The sequence below is a fragment of the Lichenostomus cassidix genome, chromosome 1Aa, assembly GCF_008360975.1.
Source record: "Lichenostomus cassidix isolate B80296 chromosome 1Aa, HeHo_3.0, whole genome shotgun sequence".
Classification (NCBI taxonomy): Eukaryota; Metazoa; Chordata; class Aves; order Passeriformes; family Meliphagidae; genus Lichenostomus; species Lichenostomus cassidix.
In genome coordinates this window covers 6,281,237-6,306,357 of record NC_139480.1, presented here as the reverse complement: position 1 = coordinate 6,306,357, position 25,121 = coordinate 6,281,237, and the positions used below count along the sequence as shown (strand labels likewise).

Genomic DNA, 25,121 nt, shown 5'->3' with positions numbered 1-25,121 from the left:
AGGAAAAGGTACCTGGGGCAAATCTGTATCACAGTGTCATAATAGCATAATCTGAGTCGTTTTAGCACGGTATCATCAGAACTATGAAAACAGGTGAGGTGGCAGCTGCAAAGCAAAAAAAACTTCTAACAGCTGGAAAACATCCAGCCTTTCCTGCTGGAAAGATCTGAAACAAATCTATCCACTGTCAGTTCCACAGATTTCATGGATACCCCAGAGTTTAATCTTACCACCTCAGCTGATGATCTTGGTGTGGCAGGAGGCACAGGCTTGCTGGACGTTTTGTGCACAAAGGGAGCCTTTTAAATAGTGTTTGCTCAAACAGACCTCATCACCACCTGCCATCTAATGCTCACTTTCAGCTACTTTAACTGTTTTTAAAGGCTGCTGGTAAACATGCTGCTAATAGGTAACCTCGTACAGTCAGTACCAAATGGATAAAAGAGCAAAGAATAAGTGACAGAAAACAATTTGCTATTGTCCAGGAAGGCCTGAGGATCTAAAGAGCTTTTGCTTATTGACATCTGAGTCAGTAACTTAATGTGGTTGTAACAGAGGATTACTGAACATGTCTGAAAATAAATGCAACTCTTTCATTTTACTGTCTTCTGTCAGAAGAATCTGGCAAATGCTTTACTTTATGATTAAAATATATTTCATTAGACAAAGCTTCTTTGGTTGTCTAGGTGCTTGCAGAAGCAATACATTTGAGGCTGTTCTCCACAGGCTCCTGGTTTAGCTACAAGCTGTGTCTTTGAGAACACTCATTTTGCAAAGGGCTGAAAATATGAAAGTGAATCTCCCAAACCCAGAGCTGAATTGCAGGATCGCACCCCAAAGGGGAAGAGGACACAAGATAGAGCACAGGCAAATGCTAAAATCTAACAAATATCTGTAAAATCTTATGTGCACCACATAGCAGCACTAGAAAACAAGTATTATCTAATTTTCACTACAATATAAGCAAACCTCTTACCGACATAGCCAGGAGTTCCGCAGGCTGTGGACATCACATCTCCTTTACCCTCCATCTTCGACAACCCAAAGTCACTGATCATGATTTTTGACTCTTCATCCTGGCTGTAGTAAAGCAGGTTCTCAGGCTAGAAAGGAGAACAAGCACAATGAGCTTTGAATATGTGAGTTCAGTAACAACACTTCATGCATTGCATTTCATACAATCCCTAGTCACGCCAGACACCAATATAAGTTGGTTCCCCTAAGCCTAAAGAATTGTTTTTAAAACCTACATGGAGATTCTCTCCAGACTCTCTATGGCAACAAATGGAGGAAACTGACACCGCGAGCCTTAAGCAAGTTTCCTGGGATAACAAACTTCTCCTTTGGCACCTCAAACAAGACCTAAGGCTCATCCCTTACTTGTGAGATTTGTCTGACATATTATCACTTCAGAATGGTAAAACAGAATGATTCATTTGAAAGCAAGTAAATATGGCAAATCCAGGTAGTGTAATGAAAATTTTTATACAGTATTTGAAAAAAAAGAAAGACAGGAGATATTAGAGAATTTTTGTATCTCCTCCACTGGAAACAAACTTTTGAGAGAGGAAATGCCTTTATAGTTAACAGGCTTGCAGCAAGGATGTTTTAGCTAGAGCTGATTAGGAAAAAATGCTGAAGGAAAAATGTGCTATAGCACTAAGCACAGCAACTTGTTTATGGCAAGAGAAAACAAGAATCACTCCACAAAGCCCTGTGACTTTCCATACCAGAGTCAGGCGGGTCAGAGAGCCCAACCAGCCTCCATCTGCTCCAGACAGTCCTGCATCCATGTGTTCTGAACATGCTGCTGCTACACAACAAAACTCTTGCTGGGTGCTGTGAGAGCCCAGCTCTTCTGCCTAAATCTGGGCTCATGAAAGGCTCCACACCTGCAGCACTCAGCCTGGTGGCAATGGGCCCTGGACCTTTTGGTGTTCCCCTGTAAAAGTGATGGGTACCCCAAGTTTCCAAATAGCCTTGGTGGAGTCTTTTGGCCAGAGCTGGTGCAAATGATGACACACAGCCTTGCTGTGTGCTCCCCGAAATGGTGAGGAGCAGCTGCAGCCACACAACATCCTCAAACTCTTTGGGACACATCCAAGCTTGGATTTGTACAGAGGAGAAATTGCAGTGCAGCAGCACCAGTGTCCATCTTCCCCTCTCCATCTGCTCTGGGGAAAGGGAGGATGAAGGAGTGCTGGAGGGTGATGTCCTCATTCAGAAGGTTAAAGGATTTTCTGGCTCCCCAGCCCCAAGCCAAGTGATGGCTTTATCCATGAGACATGTGGAAACATGGGAGACAGTGGCCATGAGAGGATCTACAAGCCACATCCACAGCTGGTAGCCAGCTGGGCTGAGGTAAAAAGGGAAAAAATTTGGTTCCTAAAAATAAATACGCAGTTGTACCATTTATGTTTCTTGTGATACCTTGCAAGACCAGTGCTTTAATTGGACTTTGGAGTGCTGGCACTGTTTTAGGGACTACAGTTTTATGCCATGTTCTGCCCTAGGCTGGAGTCACTCCTGATTTTTACTACTGCCCTTCTGATCTGCTGAGAGGTTGGCAGACTTGGAATTACGGGAAAAACAGTTATTTCCTAACAATTTCTGCTAACTCACCTCAAGTTCCCACTTACATTTAGTAAGGCCAAGAAACCCACACATTTAAAACTTAAACTTGTTTAGAAGAATTCTGTTTCCTCAAGCTGATTAATTCAAAAAGCATTAACAAGGTGTCTCTGCACCAAGTGGAGCTGCTTCAGTCTTTCAGTCCTTTTATGCATCCTGGGCTTCCCTGGACATCATCTGCTGCCATCTCTTCTAGTCTGCTGTTGCATTACTTAGATTAGAGACTTGGAGCTCAGACCTGCTTTTACCAACTACAGCAAGTACTATTTTGATATCTGAATAAACCCAAAATTACAACAAATAATTGTTATGGATGTTTCATGGGTTGTATTTTTGTAGAGTGGATTCTTTTGAAAGGTTTTCATTTTGAAACCTACATTTATTTTGATGTTTTGAGATCATAAAAAGCATTATATCCCTATTTTCTCATCATGGTATGCTTTTGCTAACAGAAATTCACAGCAGGTGTTCCTCGTATACTGTATTTTATGAGTCATTTTAACAACTGATATGGTACTGACAAAAACTTGCAAACAAAAGAAAGAAAGAGGAAAAAGAGCTACTCTTTGCTACCACTGGAGAAGGCTGGTTTGATCTAAATTCAGCATGGCCTTAATATAAACTCTGAAAGTAATTTGTACATGGATTCACTTCCCAATCACCAGATCCAATATTTTATTACAGGAACTTTAAAATAAGACTTATTCTTAAAGTGAGAGTTACAACCTGCTTTAGACTATAAAGACAAGAGTACTAAGAGCTTGTACAATGGAATATCTGAATTAAGAGGTCTCGGACCTCACCCCAAAAATAGTGGCAGAAAGAAGCTTCAAGTTATTTCCTAAAAGTTGAATCTGGGAGCAAACTGGTCATGTTAAAATATAACATTTCCATACCGGAATTCCGTGGAGCTCTAATAAATATGAGACTATTTCTATGTAGTTCAGCATAAGGGCAGGAAATGAACAGGAACTGAGGGCAACGTGTGGAGACTGCAGGAGATGGAAGCCTAACCAGTGCCTCCTTACAGGAAACCCATTATTTGGAACTGTCTGGACTGAACTGCACAACACCAAGGAGGAAACATTATTTTAGGATATCAGTGTATATTTTTTTTTCAGTGGACTAAAGATTTTGTCTGAAACATGTGCCAAACCAATATGTAAATTTTTTTCTACTTTCTCTTATTCCCCTATCTATTGAAGATCACAGGATGCTCCCTTCTGGAGAAGGTGTAGAGGACTGAGGCATGTCCCTTGCAGAATGAGGTGGGGAAAAGCTTGCAATCCTATAGGAATGTCCCACACAGCCAAAAGATTCACACTTGGAGTCCAAGATATGAGGGAGGCAATGGCTGCATTGAGGCTGTCACAAAAGAAAATCATGTTTGCCTGCCTTGGGCACTGCTGCACCTTGGAGAACACCAGTAATGGGCTCTATTTTACCCCATTGCATTTGGGAACAAGCCTGATATTTATTATTTTACACCACACAGCATTTCACATCAGCACTGGTTTTGGAGAAGACAACAACCAAATAAAGAGTATCTCTCAAAACCAGAGCTTTTCATCCATCTGAAGGCATAACAGTGAGATGACATTCCCAGCACTGTAACTTTGCTAAAAGTAGTCAAAAATTGCAAACACGCTGTTTAATATTAGATTATAGAAAAATAAATTAAGAATATATTCAATAAAGACATATTTAAGAAGTAAAAAAGGAAAAATAATCCATTCTTTGTGCCTCTTGAGTCTATTAATGTTCATTAAGCCTTTTTATAAGGCTTATATAAGGCTTATAATATGTAGCCAAATTCCACTCTCTTTACAGGGGGAAAATACAAGCTCTGCATCAACATCCAAGGAAACTCCTGTTCAGAGCATCCCTCCAAAACACAACCAGAGGTGTTATTTCAATCACTGAATCCTTCATTTCTGGCAGAATTTTTGGTAGAATTAACCAGCTCAAAAACGGAGCCCACAGTTTTCTTTTGAAATGTGTATCTTTTTCTAGTATCTTCTGCTAATTTATAATTTAAAATACCAAAGTGCAATCAAATGCAAGACTTTCTGCTTGTCTTAATGACAATTTAAGATACTGGAAAAAAACAATAAAAAGCAATTATGCTGTTTTAAAACAGCAAAAATGCTTAGGGATTTTTTACCTGAAAAACTGAGAGGTTTGAATGTGACAATATGGTGCAGCTGAAACGAAAATCACCTAAATATCACACTGGCACACAATGGTCCTCAGAAGAACCCTTGCTGTTAGCAGTGTCTCCAAAAGCACTGCTTCAAATGATAGGAAATCCCTCGATTTTCCCACACTATTGTTACCAGTTATTATTAAGTAAATATTGCACAGCAAATCTGCTAAATGCTTTACAGCAGTAAGCACACTGAGATGAGTTTTCTGCCTTAATGTAACATTTCAGCTCTTAATGGCTTTTCCCCACATCATATGTGCAAAACTCCCACTGTAACTGCCCTGACTGCAAAGTCTTTATTAAAACCAATGACCTGGAGAGGCTTTGGAGCATCTCTGCTGTGGTAAAACCTCACTGAAACAGCAAGTCCCAGCCGACAAACTCACAAATTACGTGAGTCTGTTAGACTCACATCATTACAAAACCTTCCTTAACTCTGCCCAGGGGACTGAGTGGTGCTGTGGCCATACCTTGAGGTCCCTGTGCACGATGCCCATGCGGTGCAGGTAGTACACAGCGTCCAGGACCTGCCGGATCAGGGTGCTGGCGTCCTTCTCCGTGTAGAACCCTTTCTCGACGATGCGGTCGAAGAGCTCTCCCCCTGACACTCTGCAAAACACAACAGGAAGCAGAAATTGTGAGGGTTTGCTTTGTGATGTCCTTTCTGTGTCATTAAAGGATGGTCAAGGCCATGCACTGGGCACAGGCAGGCAGAGCAGATCTGGGGCTCCCCCACTGTCCCAAGGAGGGCCATGAGGATGGTGAAGGGTGTGGAGAGGAAGACTTATGAATAGGGGCTGAGGTCACTTGGTCTGGTCAGCCTGGAGAAGAGGAGAGTGAATGGAGACCTCATTGTGGTCTTCAGCATCCTCATGAGGGGCAGTGGAGGGTCAGGCATTGATCTCTTCTCTGGTGACCAGTGACAGGACCTGAGGGAATGGCCTGAAGCTGAGTCAGGGGAGGTTTAAGTTGAATACTAGGAAAAATTTGTTCACCCAGACGGTGGTTGGACACTGGAACAGCTCCCCAGGGAAGTGGGCAAAGCACCAAGCCTGTCTGAGTTCAAAAGCATTTGCACAATGCCCTCAGTCACAAGGTGTGACTGAAGCATCCTGTGCAAGGCCAGGAGTTGGACTCAATGATCCTGATGGGTCCCTTCCAATTCAGCATATTTCATGATTCTGTGATTTGAGTTTGATTTTCTCCCAGGACTGGTCAGGCTATAATGGAAAATCAAACCCATCATATATCAGGGAGTGGTCAAAGACTCACTAGGACTTGCAGGGGGAATCACAACCCTACCCTAGCAAGAGCCAGGAGAGCAAACCCTGCTCTCCATGCTGTACCCCACTAGTGAAATTTGCACAGACAGTTTGGTCTGCTGGTGCTGACCCACTCCCTCATTGTATGATCCCCTGGGGTTCACTTTTCACTCCACTGAACAAGGCTTGGTGTTTGCCCTGGAGAAATGGTCCCATTCTTTCCCCACTGCTGAGTGAAACAAATTCAGGACCTGCTGTCAGTACCTATAGAGCATTAGTTTATTAAAGTAGACTGCACCTCTGACAATTTATAATGCTCTCAAGAGGCTCCCTCCTTTACTCACACATGACTGTTCATTTATCTGCAGTCACAAGCTCTTTAGGCAGAGCACGGCCTCTGCCTGGCACTGGTAGGAGACAGTTATTGATGAGCAGCACAGATTATCAGTGCAATTAATCACCAGATGACACAAATGAGGAAAGGATTCCACAACTCAAAAGGGAAAGAAAATAAAACCTTGACATCCCACTATTTAATGTCTGCTATATTGCACTTTTTCCTTGCCTCGCTAGAAATAACACGTTCTGAACCCAATCTTAAATAAAGAATGGCACATTAAAACTCCCTGGAGGAGTACCTGAGGAAACAAAAGAGGAAAGAAATGTCTGAGTAATTGAAATAATAAAACTGTCAGCAAAAAACTGCCCTAGTAGGGTAAATAAAAGGTTTCCATTTTAGCAAGCAAAACCTATTAAAAAATAAAATGTATGGGATATGTTTCTTCAGCAAGTTGCACCACTTAGCATATCATAAATAGCACAGTAAAACTTTCTTTAAAAACAAACCTAATAAAGGGAAAATAACAAATGATTACAGTCATTAAGTACATATGGACTGAGAGCTTGCCATTACACGAACACTAGGTAATTCAGCCATTCCAGGCAATAATCTGCTTGAATAATGCCATGAAGTCACTTCCTAGGGAAGTTTGGAGCCTGAATGGGAGAGAATGCTACCACTAAAAATGAACACATTCAGCTTTGAAAATGAAAAGGAACCTTGGAAGGAAAAAAAAAAGAAACCAGATAATCCTTCTATTAAGTGCTAGGCAAACAAAGCAAATAGCTTGCAAACATACTGGCACTAAATTGAAACTGCAGGAAAGGTGAAGTTTACCCAGGGTCTGAAGTCCACCAGCAGCCTGAATTAAATTCCTTTCTTTCCTAGTTTCTTAAAATAGGAGTTGTATTTCTCACATATACATATTTATATATACATATATATGAATACATAGACTGTTGCTCCAAGCCCTGCTTGGCCCTACAACCACTGCCTGACCCATCCTGTGCCTTGCCAAGGGAGAGCAGACACACCTCACCCTCACTGTTCATTGAAGGCAGATACAGTTTTATTGAATCTGACTCCTATTAGCTGTCTTTTCATATTTCCCTTGCAGTCCCTTTGTTTCCTATGGATTGATTGCACTGAAAATTGAGCCCACATAGTAATTAATATCACTAAATACAGCACATTTCCCCATGAAAATGCAGTGTGTGCTGTTTTGTAGTTTCTTACAGTTACTTTTGTTATTTTTGAGCAATGGGCTGCTATAGTAGATACCAATGTACATCATGTGCTTTCCTGCTCAAGGAAATTGTCCTTCGATCTTCACAGAGAGTATATTTCCATACATTTTTTTTTTTTCACTAAATTGATAGAATTTCCCTCCATGCCAGCTCAGTCCCCATCTCCCCTAAGCCTCATTCTTTAATTGAAAGCTTTTCTTAGTCAGATTTAGTCCAGTGGATCTACTGTACCCAGGCTCAATCTGTTTATAATTTTATTTCAACACGCGGAAAATATCTGCAACCTCTTAAATGATGCACTGCAAACCAGAGCTTAATCCAAGCACTCAGGAGAACATCCCTTCCATTTGCAGCCACTTGTTTATTCAGTGTTGACAGCATCCCAGGTACATGCAGAGAACCAAGGGTCTCGTGTTCCTAGTTATTAGTGTGGTGACTCCGTGTTATTTGCACTCACCTCTGAAGTCTCCCTGCTTAGGCAAGATTCCTGGCTGAGATCCACCTCCCTGGGATGCTCTTCAGCTCAGCACCCAAGGCCATGGCTACTTTCCATATGGAGCTTATGTCCATATGGCTTTTCTCCTCCAAAATGGGGTTAACTCAACCATAATGTCATTGGGAATGCTGCTTCCTGTATGGTGCCCAAGGACTGACATAAGTCAGTGCTTTACAGGAGCAAAGCAGCAAAGGCAGCTGTGGGAGAGCATCTGAGCTCTCAGCTCATGGTAGAGGTGGGAGCTGTTTGCTGGTCTTGATCCCAACCCCCTCTGCCCTGCTGAGATGGAACTTGGCATCTGCTCTGAACAGACCTGGGCACTCACAAAGTGTAGCTGCAATTTGCTCCAGTCTTTAATATTCTGGAATAATTATTTTCTTTTTAATGGCACCATCCAGCTTTGCCCTCTCTATGAGAATTTTGAGGCAGAGTTGAAACTGCAGGCAGTAAGAGCAGAATTAGTTCTTTGTCTTAAAGAAATTTAAGACAGAACTTTCTGCCCAGAAACAGAGGGTAGGAGGGATTTCTCATTAGTGGAAATTAGAGGACTGCTCCTGTCTTGCAGCTGGCACTAGCTCACAGAGCTGGACACACAAACAACAGCAAAAGGAACCCTTTTCCCCTGCTGATTTCAATCTTTGTTCTCAGCAAAGAAAAAGTCAAAGGAGGACTGGCCAAGTTCAGTTACTTGAAAAGCATTTAACCCTGGAGCAGCTCAAGTGTCACACTGTGACCCAGAGTAGCATCAGCCCTGCCCAGGGACTCAGAGCTGGGCAAAACAACCCCAAATGCACCTTCTGGATGGATGTGTCTGCTGGGACTGCCTGCATGGAGCATGTGTGGCTCCAACCCTTGGTCCTTGCTCAGCCACCAAACTAGTGGCTCTCCCCTGGTTCTCCAAGCAGCATGGGGAAAACCCAGCATGCGGAGAAGGAGCTGGGCTAAGTGTCCACATCACACAGGGACACCCCAGCACATGCCTTGCCTGTCTCCAGCAATACAGGAAACAATTTCAAAACAATGACCAGAAGACTCATTAGCTTAGAATGAAAAAAAATCAAACCACCAACCCAACCATAAATATGAATACATTCACTTCTACATATTTTACCTGGGGCTATATGCCTTTAGTACGTGTCACTGGCTAGCCACACAAGGAGGGCCAGAACAAATATTCAAGGTGAAAGGAAACAGAATTCGGGGGGTGACCTCACCAGTGCCCAGCACAGGGGTCAGTCACTGCCCTGCTCCAGCTGGCCACACTAGTGCTGGTACAGGCCAGGATGTAATGCCATTAACACCCAGTTTGAGGAGGGCCAATGGAACACAACTTGACCATATAATAAAAGAGCCATTATCTGCAATTCCACTGGGGAAACACAGATTGCACTCCATTTCCAGGGTTTCCTGAGATAAAAGCCTCCAGATCTAGTGTTTCATTAAGGAGACTTCATGTATCGATCACGTAGATGATACAAATCTTTCAGAGGATCTAGCCTGGTGCTGGAGTTTGCAATAAATTCCTACAGTTATATTTTTAATCTTTATTTTTCCTGACTGGATTTGGGGTTTTTGCTTCTTGTTTCTTCCCAATTTGATGTTTAAATGCAGATCTAAACCTCCAGCAGAAGCTGCCTCTCCAAGTGGCTCAGTTTAGGACAGGTTTAAAAAAAACCTTTGAAAATACCAATGGTTTTGTGTGCATAGATGAGCTACCTTGTTAACTGGGTTCTCAGTGTTGGCTGAACACTCTGCACAGACAGTAAAAAGGACTCTGAAAACCCTGTAGTGCTCATTAGAGGCAAAGGAGAGGTCACTCTAACAGTGTCCTAGCAATTACTCAGGCTCTGTTCAAGGATTGGTGTCAGTCCTTGACTCTATTGCTTCCATATTTGTGCAATTTCTAATTTACAGCTGTAACTTGTGAGAGGTGAGGGAACATTTCAGCATTACTGTTACACCTTCCCTTTACATTGACCCATTTCACCATCAGATCATCAGGAAAAAGCCAAACTGCAAAGAAAAAGAAAACAGCCCTTGTTGCAGGTAAGGAGAAAGGGAATTATCAACCTTTTCCCGAACCATCCAATTCCTCTGCAGCACCACCAGAAAAGCAGAACGTGCAAAATTTCAAAGAAGTACTTTGATGAAAAATGAGAACCAAACAAAAACTCCCTTGTAATTTAAGGCTTCCAAACTCATAAACAGAAAACAAGAACCAATCTCTCTGAATTTCTGGTGTTTTTGCCAGCAGAGTGAAACCTGTACCTGCCCATCGCAGGTCACTGTACCAGATACCTCAGCAGGGCTGCCTGGTGGGGGATATCCCTATACATGTTAACCTTCAGGTGAATAAATACATGAGTAAAAGAACAAATAAATGCTGGAATTAAAAATATGTTAGTCATAATAATCTATTCATGTTACATTTTCTTTCCTTTGGTGGGATTGCCTGTGTGTACAGACACATCCTCTCATTTCTTCACCCCTGCATCCCCCACTGTTACCAAGCGTAGGAACCTTTCTCTTTGTTTTAGGAGCCTGAAAAATAATACCCTTTGAAATATCACTTTGACTTCTTTGCCATTTGGCAAAACATTGATACTTTTCTACCTCTTTTGTACTACAGGCTGGAATTGCTCTGGATCATTTACTGCTTGACAGGTTAATTGCTTTTTATCAGGAGTCTTATTGATGAACTCATCAGTGGTGGATTTACATGAGGAATCCCAGCAAAGCTATTCAGAGCTTGTTGGCTTTTTCCTCCAGAAGGGTGTTAAATTCACCTAAAGCTTCACTGCAGTTCAAGTCATGATCCATTCTCCATTGGACAAGTCACCAAAGCACCATATGTCATGTTGGGTTAGAAGAATAACCCTGGAAAGGCAGACACATCCCAATGGATTCACTAATACTGTTTAAACTTGCAGATTAGAGGTGCTTAATGAAAAGAGACCTGATTTTAGAAATTTGGAGCAGGAGGCCTCCCAGGACAATAAGAAAAGTAAGTTAAATATGAGCACTAGCCTATAACTGCGAGCAGCTTGTTGATCAGAAGTTACACATTCACAGTTTCCTACAATATAAATCAGAAAATGCACAGAGCTCAGCATGAAGCTAAAGTGTGAGGGGAGATAAGAAATACTGAAGGGACTATTCCTGAGAATTGCTGGCTTCACGTATTACATTTCTCTAATGAAGGAATTCTTATTCTCTCTAATGAATGAATTCTTCTTACAAATATTTCCATTTTTTAAAATGTATTTTGTTCTTAATGGAGGGCTTTTCTGTTTGGCTTTAAACTTCCTCTGCATTGTGAAAATGCATGAGAACCAGAAAGCAAACCTGGCCAATGTGCTGTTCGAAAGGAAAGAGAAATTGGCTGCCCTCATCTCATTGTTCAAATGAAGTAACACATAAAAGGAAAATGAGTAAACAGATTAATAGATTTTAGACCCAGAAAGGAACATTATGATTATTTAGTCTGACCTCTTGCAAATAGAAGTACGTGATGAAAATTCTCCTTGCACCAATAATCTAGGGTGTTAATCAGGCAGGGACAGATATAGCTATAGAATTACTGTATGGCCTACAGAGATTTGCCTTATTCAGTAAATATGCCAGAAAACTGCCCTGGCTTTCTCATTTGCAGCACATCATAAAATACACAGCTTGAACAAGGCAAGGACTTTCCTTGTTATTGTATCTTTAAATCACCCAGCTTAAAATCTGCTGGTAACATAAATATAAACTCCAAGGCCACCAAAGAAAACACACAGGATTAATTTTGGCTTATTTTTCTAGAATGCAGGTGTGCGCATATGGCAGAGAGGGATGGATAGATGTTAGCACCTCTCCTTCAATAGTGCAATTCAATCACAGAATCATTCAGGCTGGAAAAGACCTCCAAAACCATCAAATCCAACCTTCAACTGAACACCACCATGCCCACTAGAATACATCCCAAAGTGCTACATCTACTCCCTTTGTTGAGCATTTGCTGGGATGGCAACTCCACCACTTCACTGGACAGTGTGTTCCAGTGCTTGACCACTCTTTGTGTGAAGAAAATTTTCCTCATATCCAACCTGACCCTTCCCTGGTACAACATAAAGCCATTTCTTCTTGTCCTATCAACAGTTTCCTGGGAGAAGAGACCAACCCCAAACTTGCTACAACCTCCTTCCAGGCTGTGCAGAGAAAATGCAATGCAACATTGCCATGGTATTTATTCTGGTTTTTCAGCCCTTTCACCACTGTGAGGGCAGCTGCTCCTCACCCTGAGGGGTTGTTTGGGAAAAAATTGGGCAAAAATGCTGTGGCCATTCTTCTGAACCTAACTGAGCAAACTAAACCAATTTTTCCCCTGCATTAAAAGTTTCATGTGACATTTGCTGAGCAGCTGTGGTGAGGCTGTGCTTTGGAGAACAGACCTCTGTTTCCACTGGGGCAAGACTGTTAAATGTCTGGAAAGCTCTGCTCAGGGATGTTATGCAGTTTGGCAGTTAAAATAGCTGGAGACAGCATTTTCCTTCACAGAATCCCTACTGTGGAGGTCTTTCGAGGTCCATGATTCTTCAAGGTCAATGCCATCTTGTTTTATCCAAAATTTCATTCCATATTCAGAGATCCAAGATTATATTCAAAATTTCCCCTGGTCCCAGCAGCTGTAAAAAGTGTGACTGAACCAAGGGCAACCAAATGACAAAGGCCATCAGGTTTTTAAGTCTCTTGTGATTACACTTTCCTGAGTGACAGTTTATGATAGCCCTCCAAATGCCAGCAGTTCACTTGCCCCCATCAGTGCTCATCCCCCCAGGCAGTGGTGCATGGAGGAGATGTGGGACCTGCCAGTGACAGCAACACTCCCTCAGTGCTGCCATCACCATGAGGCACAGGAGAGCAACTAGTGCTTCACTGATCACCCCACCGTGCAATCAAATCCTAAGGAATATCATAGAAAATTGCACATTTCCCGCACTTTGCTGAGATCTACAAACACCATGATGGGCAGAAGATGGGCACATCCTTTTTTCCCACTCTTCTGAGCTCCTATAGTTTGATTGGCACCTACACAGGAGCCAAGGAATCATCCTAGGATTAGCAGGTGGATCACACTCCAGTGGGCTCCTTGTCATTTGGAAAAGGAACTCTGGAGGCTGGTGAAACAGTGGCACAGGTTGCCTGGATTGGTAGTGAGTTTCCCATCCCTGGAAACATGAAAGGTCACTCTGGACAGTGCTCTAAGCAACCTGATGTAGTTGAAGCTGTCCCTGCTCATCGCAGGAGGGTTGGACTGGGTGACCTTGGAGGTCCCTTCCAACCCAAACTACTCTATGATTCTATGATAGAGGTTGGCACTTCAGCCTGTTTTTCTTCATGACTCTGCTGTAAATGGAAAGGCAAAGCTGAAGATCAGCAGTGGTGACTTTTACCTGTGACAGTTAACAGTTTGATATCACCACATATCACCACAAACAATGTATTCACCAGTGAAAAAACCCAGCATTTAGAAAACTTTCATTAAAAAAAAATACACAGTATGTATTAAATAACTCAAATGTTTAGTTTTAAAAGAAGAAATTGCTCACTGGTTTATTCACTTCCTTCTGTGGGATATCAGTAAATCAGCCCAATTACTCTTGCTTGCTATGTGTATACATATATATGTGTGTATCACATGTGATTTTGTTGCCTCAATCTTTTTCACTTTGCTTCTAGGAAACAGAAAAGTACAGCTCTGTAGACAAACCACCACTCAAAATACATTTTCCAATATCTGAAGCCTGGAACAATGTATTTCCTATCTGCTTATTCCTCCATCTCTCCATAAAACAAGCGGATAGTTAAAATTTGGAGGAGATTCCTCACCTGACAACAATTTAAAACTAGGTCATGTTTCATCACTAGCAGGTTTGGTTTATTTTCCTTTTGACTTGTTTTCCAATGGAAACCAACCTCGATGTCCTGCCAGCATTAACTAGGAAGAACAGACCTAAAAATAATGAAAACTGATGCAACTGAAAATGGATACTGTAAATTATGCAATGTATAATAAACAATTTTAAAATATGAGGTGAACATAGCACTGAGAATTGTCCTAAATAACAAAAAGGAGCAGAAAAGTCACTCTCAGCTGGAGTTTAAATAGCCCAGATTTTCAGTGAAATACATTTAATAGAAATTTGGGGTGGTGTGTATATTCCTTTTTCTGAGACTGACTTGTTTTCCACTTGCTTTCTCACAAGTAAGTTGGCAGACAGATGTCATCATAGAAACAGCCAATGTAAAGATAATATTGAGTAATACTTGCTCAGTGCAGAAAGAGCTTTGAAGCTCCTTATATCCCCTGTATCTCCCAAAAATTCTACTTTTTTTCTCTGATTTCCTCTAGGATTTACAACATTGTGTTGTCCCTTTGCTCTGGACAAACACAACCCTGGAAAATATCTTTTGAACCAAAAAAGAGGAGAAATGCAGTCAATTGGTCAAGATATGTTGTTGCAAATATCAACTTGCCAAGCAGTTTTTTAGAAACAATACATTGGGAAATAAATATTAAAATCAAATAGACCAGCTTAACTCTAAGTTATATAGGTACCTTGTTTTATCAAACTGTTGCAACAACTACATTTACATTTAAAATATCATTATTATGCTTTCCAACTTTTGAGTAAGTGTCAAGAAACTTGCAGAGAATTGATAAAGATAAACTCAAAATTCTAATTGCTGATAATGAAGTATTTCTGAAGAAATGTGCAAGTAACTGAAGTACAAGGAAAAAACCCATTTTATCCTATATGCACAATTTTAGGATATGCGATTTCTACAAAAATCAGGAAATACACGTTGGAGTTGAAATATATGTTGAAGTTATCAAGAACAGTTCCCTGAAATATTCTTTGGCCATGAAAGTTCAAGAAAGATTAGGAGAAAACTGAGTGCAAAACAGAAAATAGTTTGTCCTCCTAAGCATCCATGGAACACTCCCACATTCAATACTTTTGACAAAGTTCATCTCACAAAATCTTGAAAGTCTGGAGAATAAACACCTGTATAAGAACTACCACACTCCTCTCCTCTGGCCAGCAAAAGGAAGGGAGCATTTCTAGGGTGTGAGGAGCAGAAATGTCCATTTCTGTGTTTATTTGGACAAATCCCACCTTGATGATCTTTATGGAAAGATTCCTCAAGATGCTTTGGGCGAAAGCATAATCAGACTTGGGGAAGTACAGAGAAGAAAAGCAAGCAGGACCAGAGAGCTGCTCTGGGAACAGAGAGAACACATTTCACAAAGAAAGAGATGGCAGAGGACAAATGAAAACACTCTACAAAATCACAGATCCACAGAAACATGGGATCATTTAGGCTGGAAAAGTTCTCTAAGATCATTGAGTCCAACCGTTGACCCAGCAGTGCAAGTCCACTACTAAACTGTTCAAGAGAAGGATGGAGCATGGACAAGGGAAATATAAAGAATTATTTCACACCACAGATGAGAAATGGGGGACCTAACGGAATTAGCAGGTGGTGGATTTCAGACAAAAGCCTTTGTCATCTGAAGAGCCATCCTGGAGCAGATGAATCTTTGGTATGACCCAATAAAACTGCGCTCATGTTCTTATGTTTGTGCTCATCAAATTAATTATTGAATTATTCACTCAGCTCTGGTCTGAATGTGCATACCTACATTAAGGGAGCCTTTGATTCATTCACTTAAAATCAAATATGACAGATTCATAGATTTTAAAGCCATTATGATAATCTAATCTGACCCCAGACAAAACAAAGACAGTACAATTTTTGCCTTGGATCCATAGCTCTTGGCTGGACAAAAGACTATCATTTAGCAGTGTAGACAGGCTTGACTTAGAAGATACCACTAATCCCTTGTCTGCTTTGCCCAGTAGTTAATTACACACACTGACTAATTACACTGAGATTTTTTTCCAATGATAATTTTGGATGTTCTGTCAGTGGAACCCTTTCAACTCTGCCTGCAGACTCCTTAGCTAAATTAGAGCAACTTTACTCAATTTAGTCTTGGTAACCTCTTTTTTTTTTTTTTTTTTTGTTTCTATCTGAAGTTTTTCTCCAAAAAAGTTACAGTCAACAGCCACGTGAGAAGCTATCCATTGTGAAGAGCTAACTAGAAGCTGAGGGATGCTCATTTCCAGTTCTCCATTTGAAATGCTAAAATTACCCTGTTGAGTGTCTTCACTTTCATCTGCATCAATAAAGAATTGGCTGTTCCTGGAAGGATATGGAACAGTACTAGGTATCTGTATTTCAGTATTGAATCAAATATAACCTAAACAGAATGTAGAGTTTCCAATTACCACTCTCTTCTCAACATCATTGAATCACTCTGCTTCATCTTGTGAGTTTATCTCATGGCTGTTCAATCAAGACATTCCTGTTTTCCACAGTGAAGAGTGAATTTCTGCAATTTTGAGTGGTGTAGAGACACATCAATCTAAGTTCTTACAGCGTGGATGCAGTCTCAGCTAAACAAAACTTATGTGACTGTTTAGAACAATACTATGTATTTAGCCAGTAAATTCAGTTTCAAGAGGGCACTTTTAATGTCACTGAAAGAACAGGAGAAACAGGTATCAAATTTGGAAACCTCAGGATTTTACATGAATTGATGCATCACTTGCCCAGTAACCTTTAAGGAGGGACATGGTGAGTGAAGATGAGCCACACACACAGCCAGATCAAACCTGTCAAAAGCAGTTTATGGTCTAAATCCCACTGCTCCAGCCCTGCTGCAGCTCATGATTGCTGAGTTCTCCTTTCCGTGTCCCTCCAGAGGCTTTCACCAACATATTAACCATAATTTTTCTCATCACCCATTCTTTCCCAGCTTCCTCTGCGTGTGAAACCTGTGAGTGAATTCATGATGCTGCTTGTGCATTGCTGATGGGCTAGGAACAGCACAGGCTACTAGAGCCCCATGTTTATTTGCAGATGGCCAGCTGCCCTCTCCCATTAGCAACAGCTAATTTCCAAGCTGAGCCCTTTGCACAGATAAGGCACAGCAGGGACCAGCAGGACCCACTGATTTATTGTGGTTTGGCTGGAGGGTGGGCAGCACAGATATTCTCTCACGGCCTTGAGGGGAGATTTATGATGTACAAAAGCAGCAGTTTCTTTAAAAAAAAAAAAAAAGGCACCTGGTCCTAATTCTCAATACTCTCAAAAAACCCCTCAGAACCAGGCATGTGAAACATCATGGCAAATGTGATTTCTGCTCTTCATCTACCATGGGGTCAGCTCCTCAAGGAAATGCTGTCCATGGCATCCCCACGAGAGATGGGAGGAATGAAGTGCCACCAGCAGCAAATGAAGCACATGCAAAACTGGTCAGCAGAAAGGACAGCCTCCAAAAATGCTGGGAAATTGTGAGTGAAACCAACTGGGCAGGGAGAGGGCAGAAAGAGAGATCCTGCCCAACACCCTGTGCTTGCTCAGTCTGTGTTGGCTGCCTGGCACTAAAAGCAGGTACCACAGCCACATATTTACTGCTTTTTTCTGTGCAATAGCTGAATTTAACTGCCTTTAGAAGGAAAAAAAACCCCAACCTTCTGGGAAGGCAAGTATTTGTTAAAAGATCTAGTATGAGCATAGCTCACAAAAGAGAAAGTTTCCAGAATGTCCTACATAACACAAATGTGCTCCAGGGTTTATTTTAATAATTCTTCAATTATTGCCTTGCTGGTGTCTGCTTTAGTCCAGGCCATGGAAATGTTTCTAATGGAAGTCATCAATTCATCACAGAGACAATTTCCAAGAATACAATCACAGAGATGAAAACAGACACATGCTCATGCTAATGATGAGGACTACAGAAAAAGAGGGAAGATTTTATGATTCTGTTATTTTTAATGGCAGCTATTTGCTCCTGTGTCTTAACAAACCAGGCTGGACAACTGCCAGGCATTCTGGTTTTTACTGGGTCTGTCCCTTGGCCTTGGGAGAGATTTTAAATATCCATTTATACATTATTGCTCCAAGGCTGCCATCTATTCTAACACTTTAAATTCTCCTTGACACAGAAAATGCAAGGCTCCAGCTATTTCTTCGTTAATCAACACAAGTAGCTCCACAATAATTTTATTTTGAAGACAGAAGGGTGAATCGATGCCAAGAAGCCAACCCTCACAGGTCATGCTCAATATTTTAGGAGTTTGTGTTACAATTGCCTTGTCTATTTCTGTAATAATTTTTAATGGATGGATTAGTGACAAGCTGTAAAAGCTTATGTTTGTAAAAAGTAAATCCATGATTGATACAACAAATAATCAAAGTTAGCTGGGAAAATGGAGAAAAGCTGAACCAGACTCTCACATGCAGAAATCTGTGGGAGCTATATCCAGATCCAGCACCCAAAGTCCAATGCAGTGCTGCTCAAAGACTCTTCTCTGTCTCACAGCAAACACCTGGGTCATCTCAAAGTCAGACCACCAGTGCGGGAGTGTCCCACCAGCTGGGACAGGACACAGTGACACTCCAGCCCACACCACAAGACAGCATCCTAAAAATCCCTAGAGTGGCACCCTAAAGGCAGCAGGAGGGAAGCAGCATCCCCAGTCAGAGTAGGCAAGAACTGAAGACCTCATTTCCCTCAAGCGCCCCATCCTCCAAAGCATCCAACAGGATTATCCCAAAGCCTCAAAGAAACCTTGTTGATGCCTCCTGTGAGCCACATTCTGTGCAAAGTTCTTCCTTCAGCTCTGCCTCCTGAGGATCATAAAGGATATAATTCCCCCATGTTTCACATTTCATACTTAAACTGCCCTGTAAAATCCCATTCATGAGCAAGCCCCAAGCAACAGAAGAAATACAAGCTGTAAAACTGCATCAGCTTCAGACTATAGCCATGGAACTGCTCCTCCCAGCCCAGCCTTGCTGCTCCAAGGGAGGCTCATGGCAGGACATGACTACAGCAGGGAGCTTTTTGCCAGAAACGCTGGCCACAGGTGAGGTGTGTGCCAGCACGAGGGGTTTGGGGCCTTATCCCACTTCTGAGGGATCCAAAGTGTCATGCTGAGCAGGTTTGAACTGCCACCCCAACAGCTCAGTGCATCCTGTAGAGAATCCTGGCATTAACATTTAATTGCTGTCTACATAATTTGGTCAGTATGGGATCTGTTGAGATCCTGGGCATTCCTGCTGACAAAACGACATGACCTCATAATTTCATGGGTTCAGCTGTGACTTAAAAAATAAGTTTGTAATCTTCCTTTTCCATTTTGTAGGAATTCTCCTAGGCCCTGAAGTATCCCAATATCTCCAGTCCTGGCTCCTTGAGATTTGTTGCATATGTCAAAACCACAGGTATGTGAAAATTAAAATCAAATTTTAATCCTCCTCCATCCCAAACTGATCAAACCTAAAAAGTATTCTAGCAGATATAACCCTAGGATGTGTGATTTATGCACTAAGAATATTAGCAAGTTAATCAAATGGATGGACACAGGGGTTTTTCCCTAATACGGTAGTCAAAGCACATTGCAAAAACTCATGGACAAAAATGAAATGCAGATTTTGGCTACAGGGCCCATCAGCCCTGCACAGCAATCCTGAGTGTCCAGAATTTGGCAATAGCATCTGACAAGAGATGTCCAATGCTCTTAGCTGAAAAATACTAATATTTAAACTTTTTTTTTAAAGAGTCTGTGCCCTGTATGTGCATATAACCCATGAGAGAGCTTTTTATGGCCCTTACTTTTGTCAAGCTGTTGCCTCCCAGCACCTTGGAGCCTGCACAAGTGTTAGGGTAAAATTATCAGTGCAGCTGCTTTTCTGCATGAGGAGGATTCAGAGATTGAAAATAGGGAAAATGGTATTAAAAGTCAGTGCTCTCAGTCCAGGCACTGCCTGAGGGACACAGTATCTCCCTAAACCAATGCACTTCAGTCAGTGGACTGCTGCTATGCTGGTGCAAAGGAAGAGACCAAAACAAAGTGCTAAGAGGGTAAATATCCACAGCTGTGTGCTGTGACTTCTCTGCTATCAGGCAATCTTTGGTTGCCTGTGTACCAAGCAAAGTTTCACTAACACCAGACATGGCAAATAAATATTATTATAATTAATAATATACAATATTATTGCAGTATTTACATCTGATACTCACAGTATGAGAGCTACCACACAATCCCGTGGTTTCCCCCAGAATCCTGGTGCCAGTGGATGGGAGGTGTGAGATCTGCAGGATCATTGCTCTAATGTACAAACACAAAGGCATGGCCAAGGCAAGAGCTTCACCTTGAGGATCTGCCTTTAACCTTTCCTCTGCCACACATTTCCTCAGCAGCCTTGGGCAAGCCACTGAAGGATGACCCTAAAAGGGGATTTAGGTCCCTGGAGAGGGAATTAGGGTTTATATAACCCAGGTGCTGCTGCTGCCAGCAGGTCAAGGCTTGCCAACTGTGAGCAGCAATTCTCCCAGGACCCGGTGCACAAGCTCTGCTCCCTGTTCCAGATGTAAGAGAGGAGAGGGGAATTAAGTCAATGGATCCAGCTCTTGGAAACTGGTCTAAACCACAGGATGTTTTCCATACTTCATTCTGAAAATGTTCCACCTCTCAGAAAATAACTCAAGACTCCCTCAGCACCATAACACTTCCTCAGCACTGTGACTGCTGTATTGATGCCAATGTCATGGAACAGAAATAGGTTCCTTTAAAATGAATGTCAGTTGTTCCCTTAACCTTTGTAGGGAGTCACATTAATCCCTTTAAGAAATATGTTCATCCTGTCATGCTTTTATGGGATGGTAATCTTAGTCCATGTCTTCCACAACTAGCTGAAAAGTCACCAGGCTGAGTCTGGCCGTGCAGCCAGAGGGTGTCCATCCCTCCAGCAGGAAAACCAGGTGTATTTATGCAATGGAAGAAGCCATTCACTCTCACCAGAGTTACAGACCAGTATGGAAAACAGATTTCACACTGATGATTTATAAAGTGCTTTAGGCTGCCCTTAAATAATGAGTTATAGCCAGGTATGAGCATCCAAAGCCACTGATGAAAATGTTCTCCTGCTTTTGCTGTGTTATTTCTGCTGCTCCGGTTGCAAGAACTCAGCTCCCTGGTCCAGGTCCTCAGCCCAGTGCCAGAATTGACCCGTCTCAGTGCCACAGATGTCTGTTTTCTATTTGGCCTGTGGTATTCCCTGTGCAATATTAAAATGTCATCAATTCAGTTTAACAGGCCAAGTAAAGGCCTTAGTCAACCATTTAACAGCTAAGTAAAACATATGGCAAATGCATATCAGTCCAGGGACTGCATTAAAAGTTTAAGGGTTCAATTAAAAGGAATCTCACTGGTGTGTTCTCAGGAGGTTAGGAAAACAGAAATGCCAAATGTTTCCCCTGTTGCAGCTGTTAAGCACCAGGCTGGAAACCCCTTGTTAAAGTGCTTTTTGTTACAGTGCTATTCCAGCACATTAAAAGCACCTCTGTATAATACTCCATTAAAATAAACTATTTATTGGGAAAATGGAGCTGATATTTTTATGATTTGGGGTGGTTTTTTTATTATTGCTTTTGTTGTTGTTGTGCTGCAATGTCCTGCCTTAAGGGCCACCTGAATGCAGAAGTGCCCAACCCTCCCACAAAGCAATCCCTGATATCCCTGTGCTCCCAAGGCTGAAAGTTCAGACACAAAACTGGCTGAAATTGACTTTCAGAGCTGCCTAAAGCCCTCTTTGAAGATGCAGAACAAAGCTCCATTATTACAATTTTTTCCATGGTTCAGCATCCTTAAGGACATGGTCACCCAGGAGAAAAACATGTTAATTAATAAGTGTTTTCAGAGTCAAACAGACACTAATGATATAATGGACTGACAATATTGTTGTAGAATAAAAAGCACATCCCAAAACACCTCAGCTTGCAAGAACAGACCTCCCCTGGGTAGAGTACTCCAGGTTCTGAGCCTCAAACAGTCTGATGTGTTCATCACACAACCATGGTGTGCATGTCCCACACAGACAACACAGACACCACCACAAATGTGTTCCAGCAGGGAAAATGGCATTGCTGCTGCAATTAGGCTGTCTCTGCAATGTAAGACCTTGCCTGGGACCCACAGGTTTCTGCACTGTCCCTCTTGGCCACCCTGAGACCAAGATCCCCTACAAAAGATCAGCCTGAAATGCCATGCAGAGAGTGCAAGAAAAAGCAGCAGCTCCTCGGTGGAGCAGTGAGATCACAAGACTGGGCTTGCTCCAGAGACAGACTGCACAACAATAGTCACGATTTCGGCTGCCGCCGTTATTTATAGGCACAAAAATGTAGATTATTTAGAAACTCAGAGTGAGCTGCCAAACTAGACACAGCAGCTGAACCCACTGCTGAACAGTCAGCCGTGGTTTAGGATATTCCCTCCTGCAACAGCAGATGCAAACGCTGCAGGGCAGCAGCTCTGGGCCTGGAGGATGCAGTTCTGCTGGCATCTGGTCCACAGTGGCACGTGAGCCACCAGCCAAGGCAAGATGGTAAATTTCAATATCCATACTGAAAAATACAGTGAGATGCTTAGCTCTGAATCCCTGCAGTCAACTGGAATTATATCCCCTGACTGAAAAGAGGCTTTGATGGTCCTCAAGCAGCAGATGGCACATGGCCATAAGGATGTGATCCCACCAATGCTCTGTGAAGAACCCCAGCTGCAGGGAAAGACAAAAGCAACCACCTAGAAAAAACAGATATGAGTGATTTCAGCAGGTTCTAATGACTGGGGTTCTAGTGAGTGGGGTATTAGAGCTACTTTGCTCCACTTCACATCTCACTGATTTGGGGAGGTCACCTTGTCCCCCTGCCCTCATCACCCCACTTGGGAAATACCCATCCCACATCCCACATTGCTGGGGGGTTCAGACCACCATTCTCATAATGAGCACAACACTGAAACTGAAAATTGGGAAGAATTAACTTATTTTTTTGTTTATTTTCTGTAATTTGCTACAACTAAACCCAAACATTAAAAATATTGTCAAACAACAGTCAGACTGAGAATAGATCACAGGGCACAGTGCTAAAGCAATCAGTAATTCAAACATTAATGCTCTTTATTAAACAAATAAAACACTCTGACAAATGCCTCAGAGTCTACAAATTATTCTCACAACTATGCAGAACTACTTTATGTTTCAGCTTTGGGGCATTGTTTAAAATTTACTCTAGTACTGTTTTTAAGAAAAGTCAATTCATTTCACCCAAGTGGAGATTTAAGACATCAGAGAGCCATCTGGTGGTTTGATTGCCTCCTAATTAAAATTCGTCTCTTGGGCTCTTGACTTCCTCTGATGCAAAGCTAAATTGTCTGCCCCAGAGCATAAAAGCAGAAAAATTAAGCACAGTAATATGTGTGAAAGCAAAATTTAAGTATACAGAATTTCAGACAAGATATTTTTCATTGCTTTGTAAATGCAAGCAATCCACAAAGCATGGGTGATGTGCTTTCTCTGTGATTTATTTTATCTTTTTTACAAGATTAGAAGTGGAATAAAGTTTCACAAAAATCATCCTGCAATGGAGAAAGAAATATATTAAGTAACTTCATGCTACATTTCTATGGAATTGATGTTTTGTTTCTTAGAAAGCTTCACTGTTTTCCCCTATGACTTCACACATCTTGAAAGAGACATCTGAGGCTTTGGAAACACAGGGAAAAAAAAAAAAGGAAAAGAAAAAAGAGAAAATCCTCAGATACTAAAATTAGGCATTAAGCTGGTTCAGGCATTCCACTGGGATTTTTTTTTCCAGGAGGGAATCAATTCCTCAGTGCCTGGATGGGTACCCACTGTCAAAGCTTCTGTGGGAAGGGTAGAGGTCCCAGCCTGAGCATCCCCTGAGACAGAGGTCTGGAACCAGCAGAAGCTGCAGCTCCCCTTGCTGTTGGACCTGAGCAGGTCTGTGTTAGGTGTGCAGGAATCTGGCTGCCAAACCCACCTTCCCCGGGGCACAGCAGAGGAAGGACTTGATAATTTAGCCAATTAAGTTAGTGCTGAGCTCATTACTGGTCAGAGACTGGAGTAAATCACAAAGGGTGACATAGGAAACTCTTCCCACCCTCAGGGATGGCAGCAGCTGAATGTCTTTATTATGACAGGTTTGATTGTCAACCCCTACATCCAGCTAAATGTAATTTTGGATGCCCAAATCCCTCCTGGCATTTGGCCCTTATCCCTCTACTCCTGCACAGCCTTGTCCTTACCTCTCCATGGCTGTACAGACCTGCGTCTGCAAGTTTTATTCCCAGATCTGAACTTCCTAAACAGAAGTTCAGGCAGGGCCAGAGTGGGTGTGCAATCCCACTCCCATGATAAATCTACCCTCATGATACATACCAGTCTGGATCAGGGTCACCACCACTGTCACTGCTGCAGTTGTGACAATTTTTGATATGTTTTGGTATTCAACGGAACTGAGAAAACCCAAATTTGCAAAGCTTCGTTGCATAGGTTTCATTAATAATTGTGCAAGCCTCCCCCTGGACTATGGAGAAGTGTAAACCAAGAGCAGGGAAAGATGGTGACCAGGCAGTATATCCTCTCTGGGAGGACACAGGAGATGTCATTCCCAGAAAAGGTGGCAGGAGTCACACCTGAGCTCTGGGACACTGACTCTGCTGCTCTCTGGAAGGCAGCAAAGCCTGAACTCTGGGATGCCAGGGCTTTCCTAGAGCCCAAACATCATTAACCTCTCTGTGTTTGCCTGTATAAAACCAAACCCATAGGACCCTAATTTCAGCCTGAATTGCTGCTACGGCTTTCAACAAAAGTGCAGAGGAGAAAAGCTACTCAGAAACAAAACAGCAGCTTCTGAGGGTTTGTAGGAAGAAGAGGACAGCAACTGGGTTTGTTTTATATTTTTGGCAGTGATATTGAGTGATTCATTCATCCTTCAGTGTTTAGTTGGTGTTTCTCT

General features: G+C 42.1%; 1 protein-coding gene across 3 annotated transcripts in view; it reads right to left on the bottom strand.

Annotated features, from left to right (window-relative positions):
• The window catches only part of CAMK1D (calcium/calmodulin dependent protein kinase ID), a 209,881-nt gene that overhangs the window by 37,752 nt on the left and 147,008 nt on the right, over positions 1-25,121 (bottom strand). For all 3 annotated transcript variants that reach the window (XM_085082821.1, XM_085082831.1, XM_085082839.1), the window contains exons 4-5: positions 5,308-5,446; positions 977-1,103 (exon numbers count right to left, since the gene is read on the bottom strand). In XM_085082821.1, the coding sequence (XP_084938947.1) occupies positions 977-1,103; positions 5,308-5,446 (266 nt within the window). The remainder of the gene's footprint in view (positions 1-976; positions 1,104-5,307; positions 5,447-25,121) is intronic.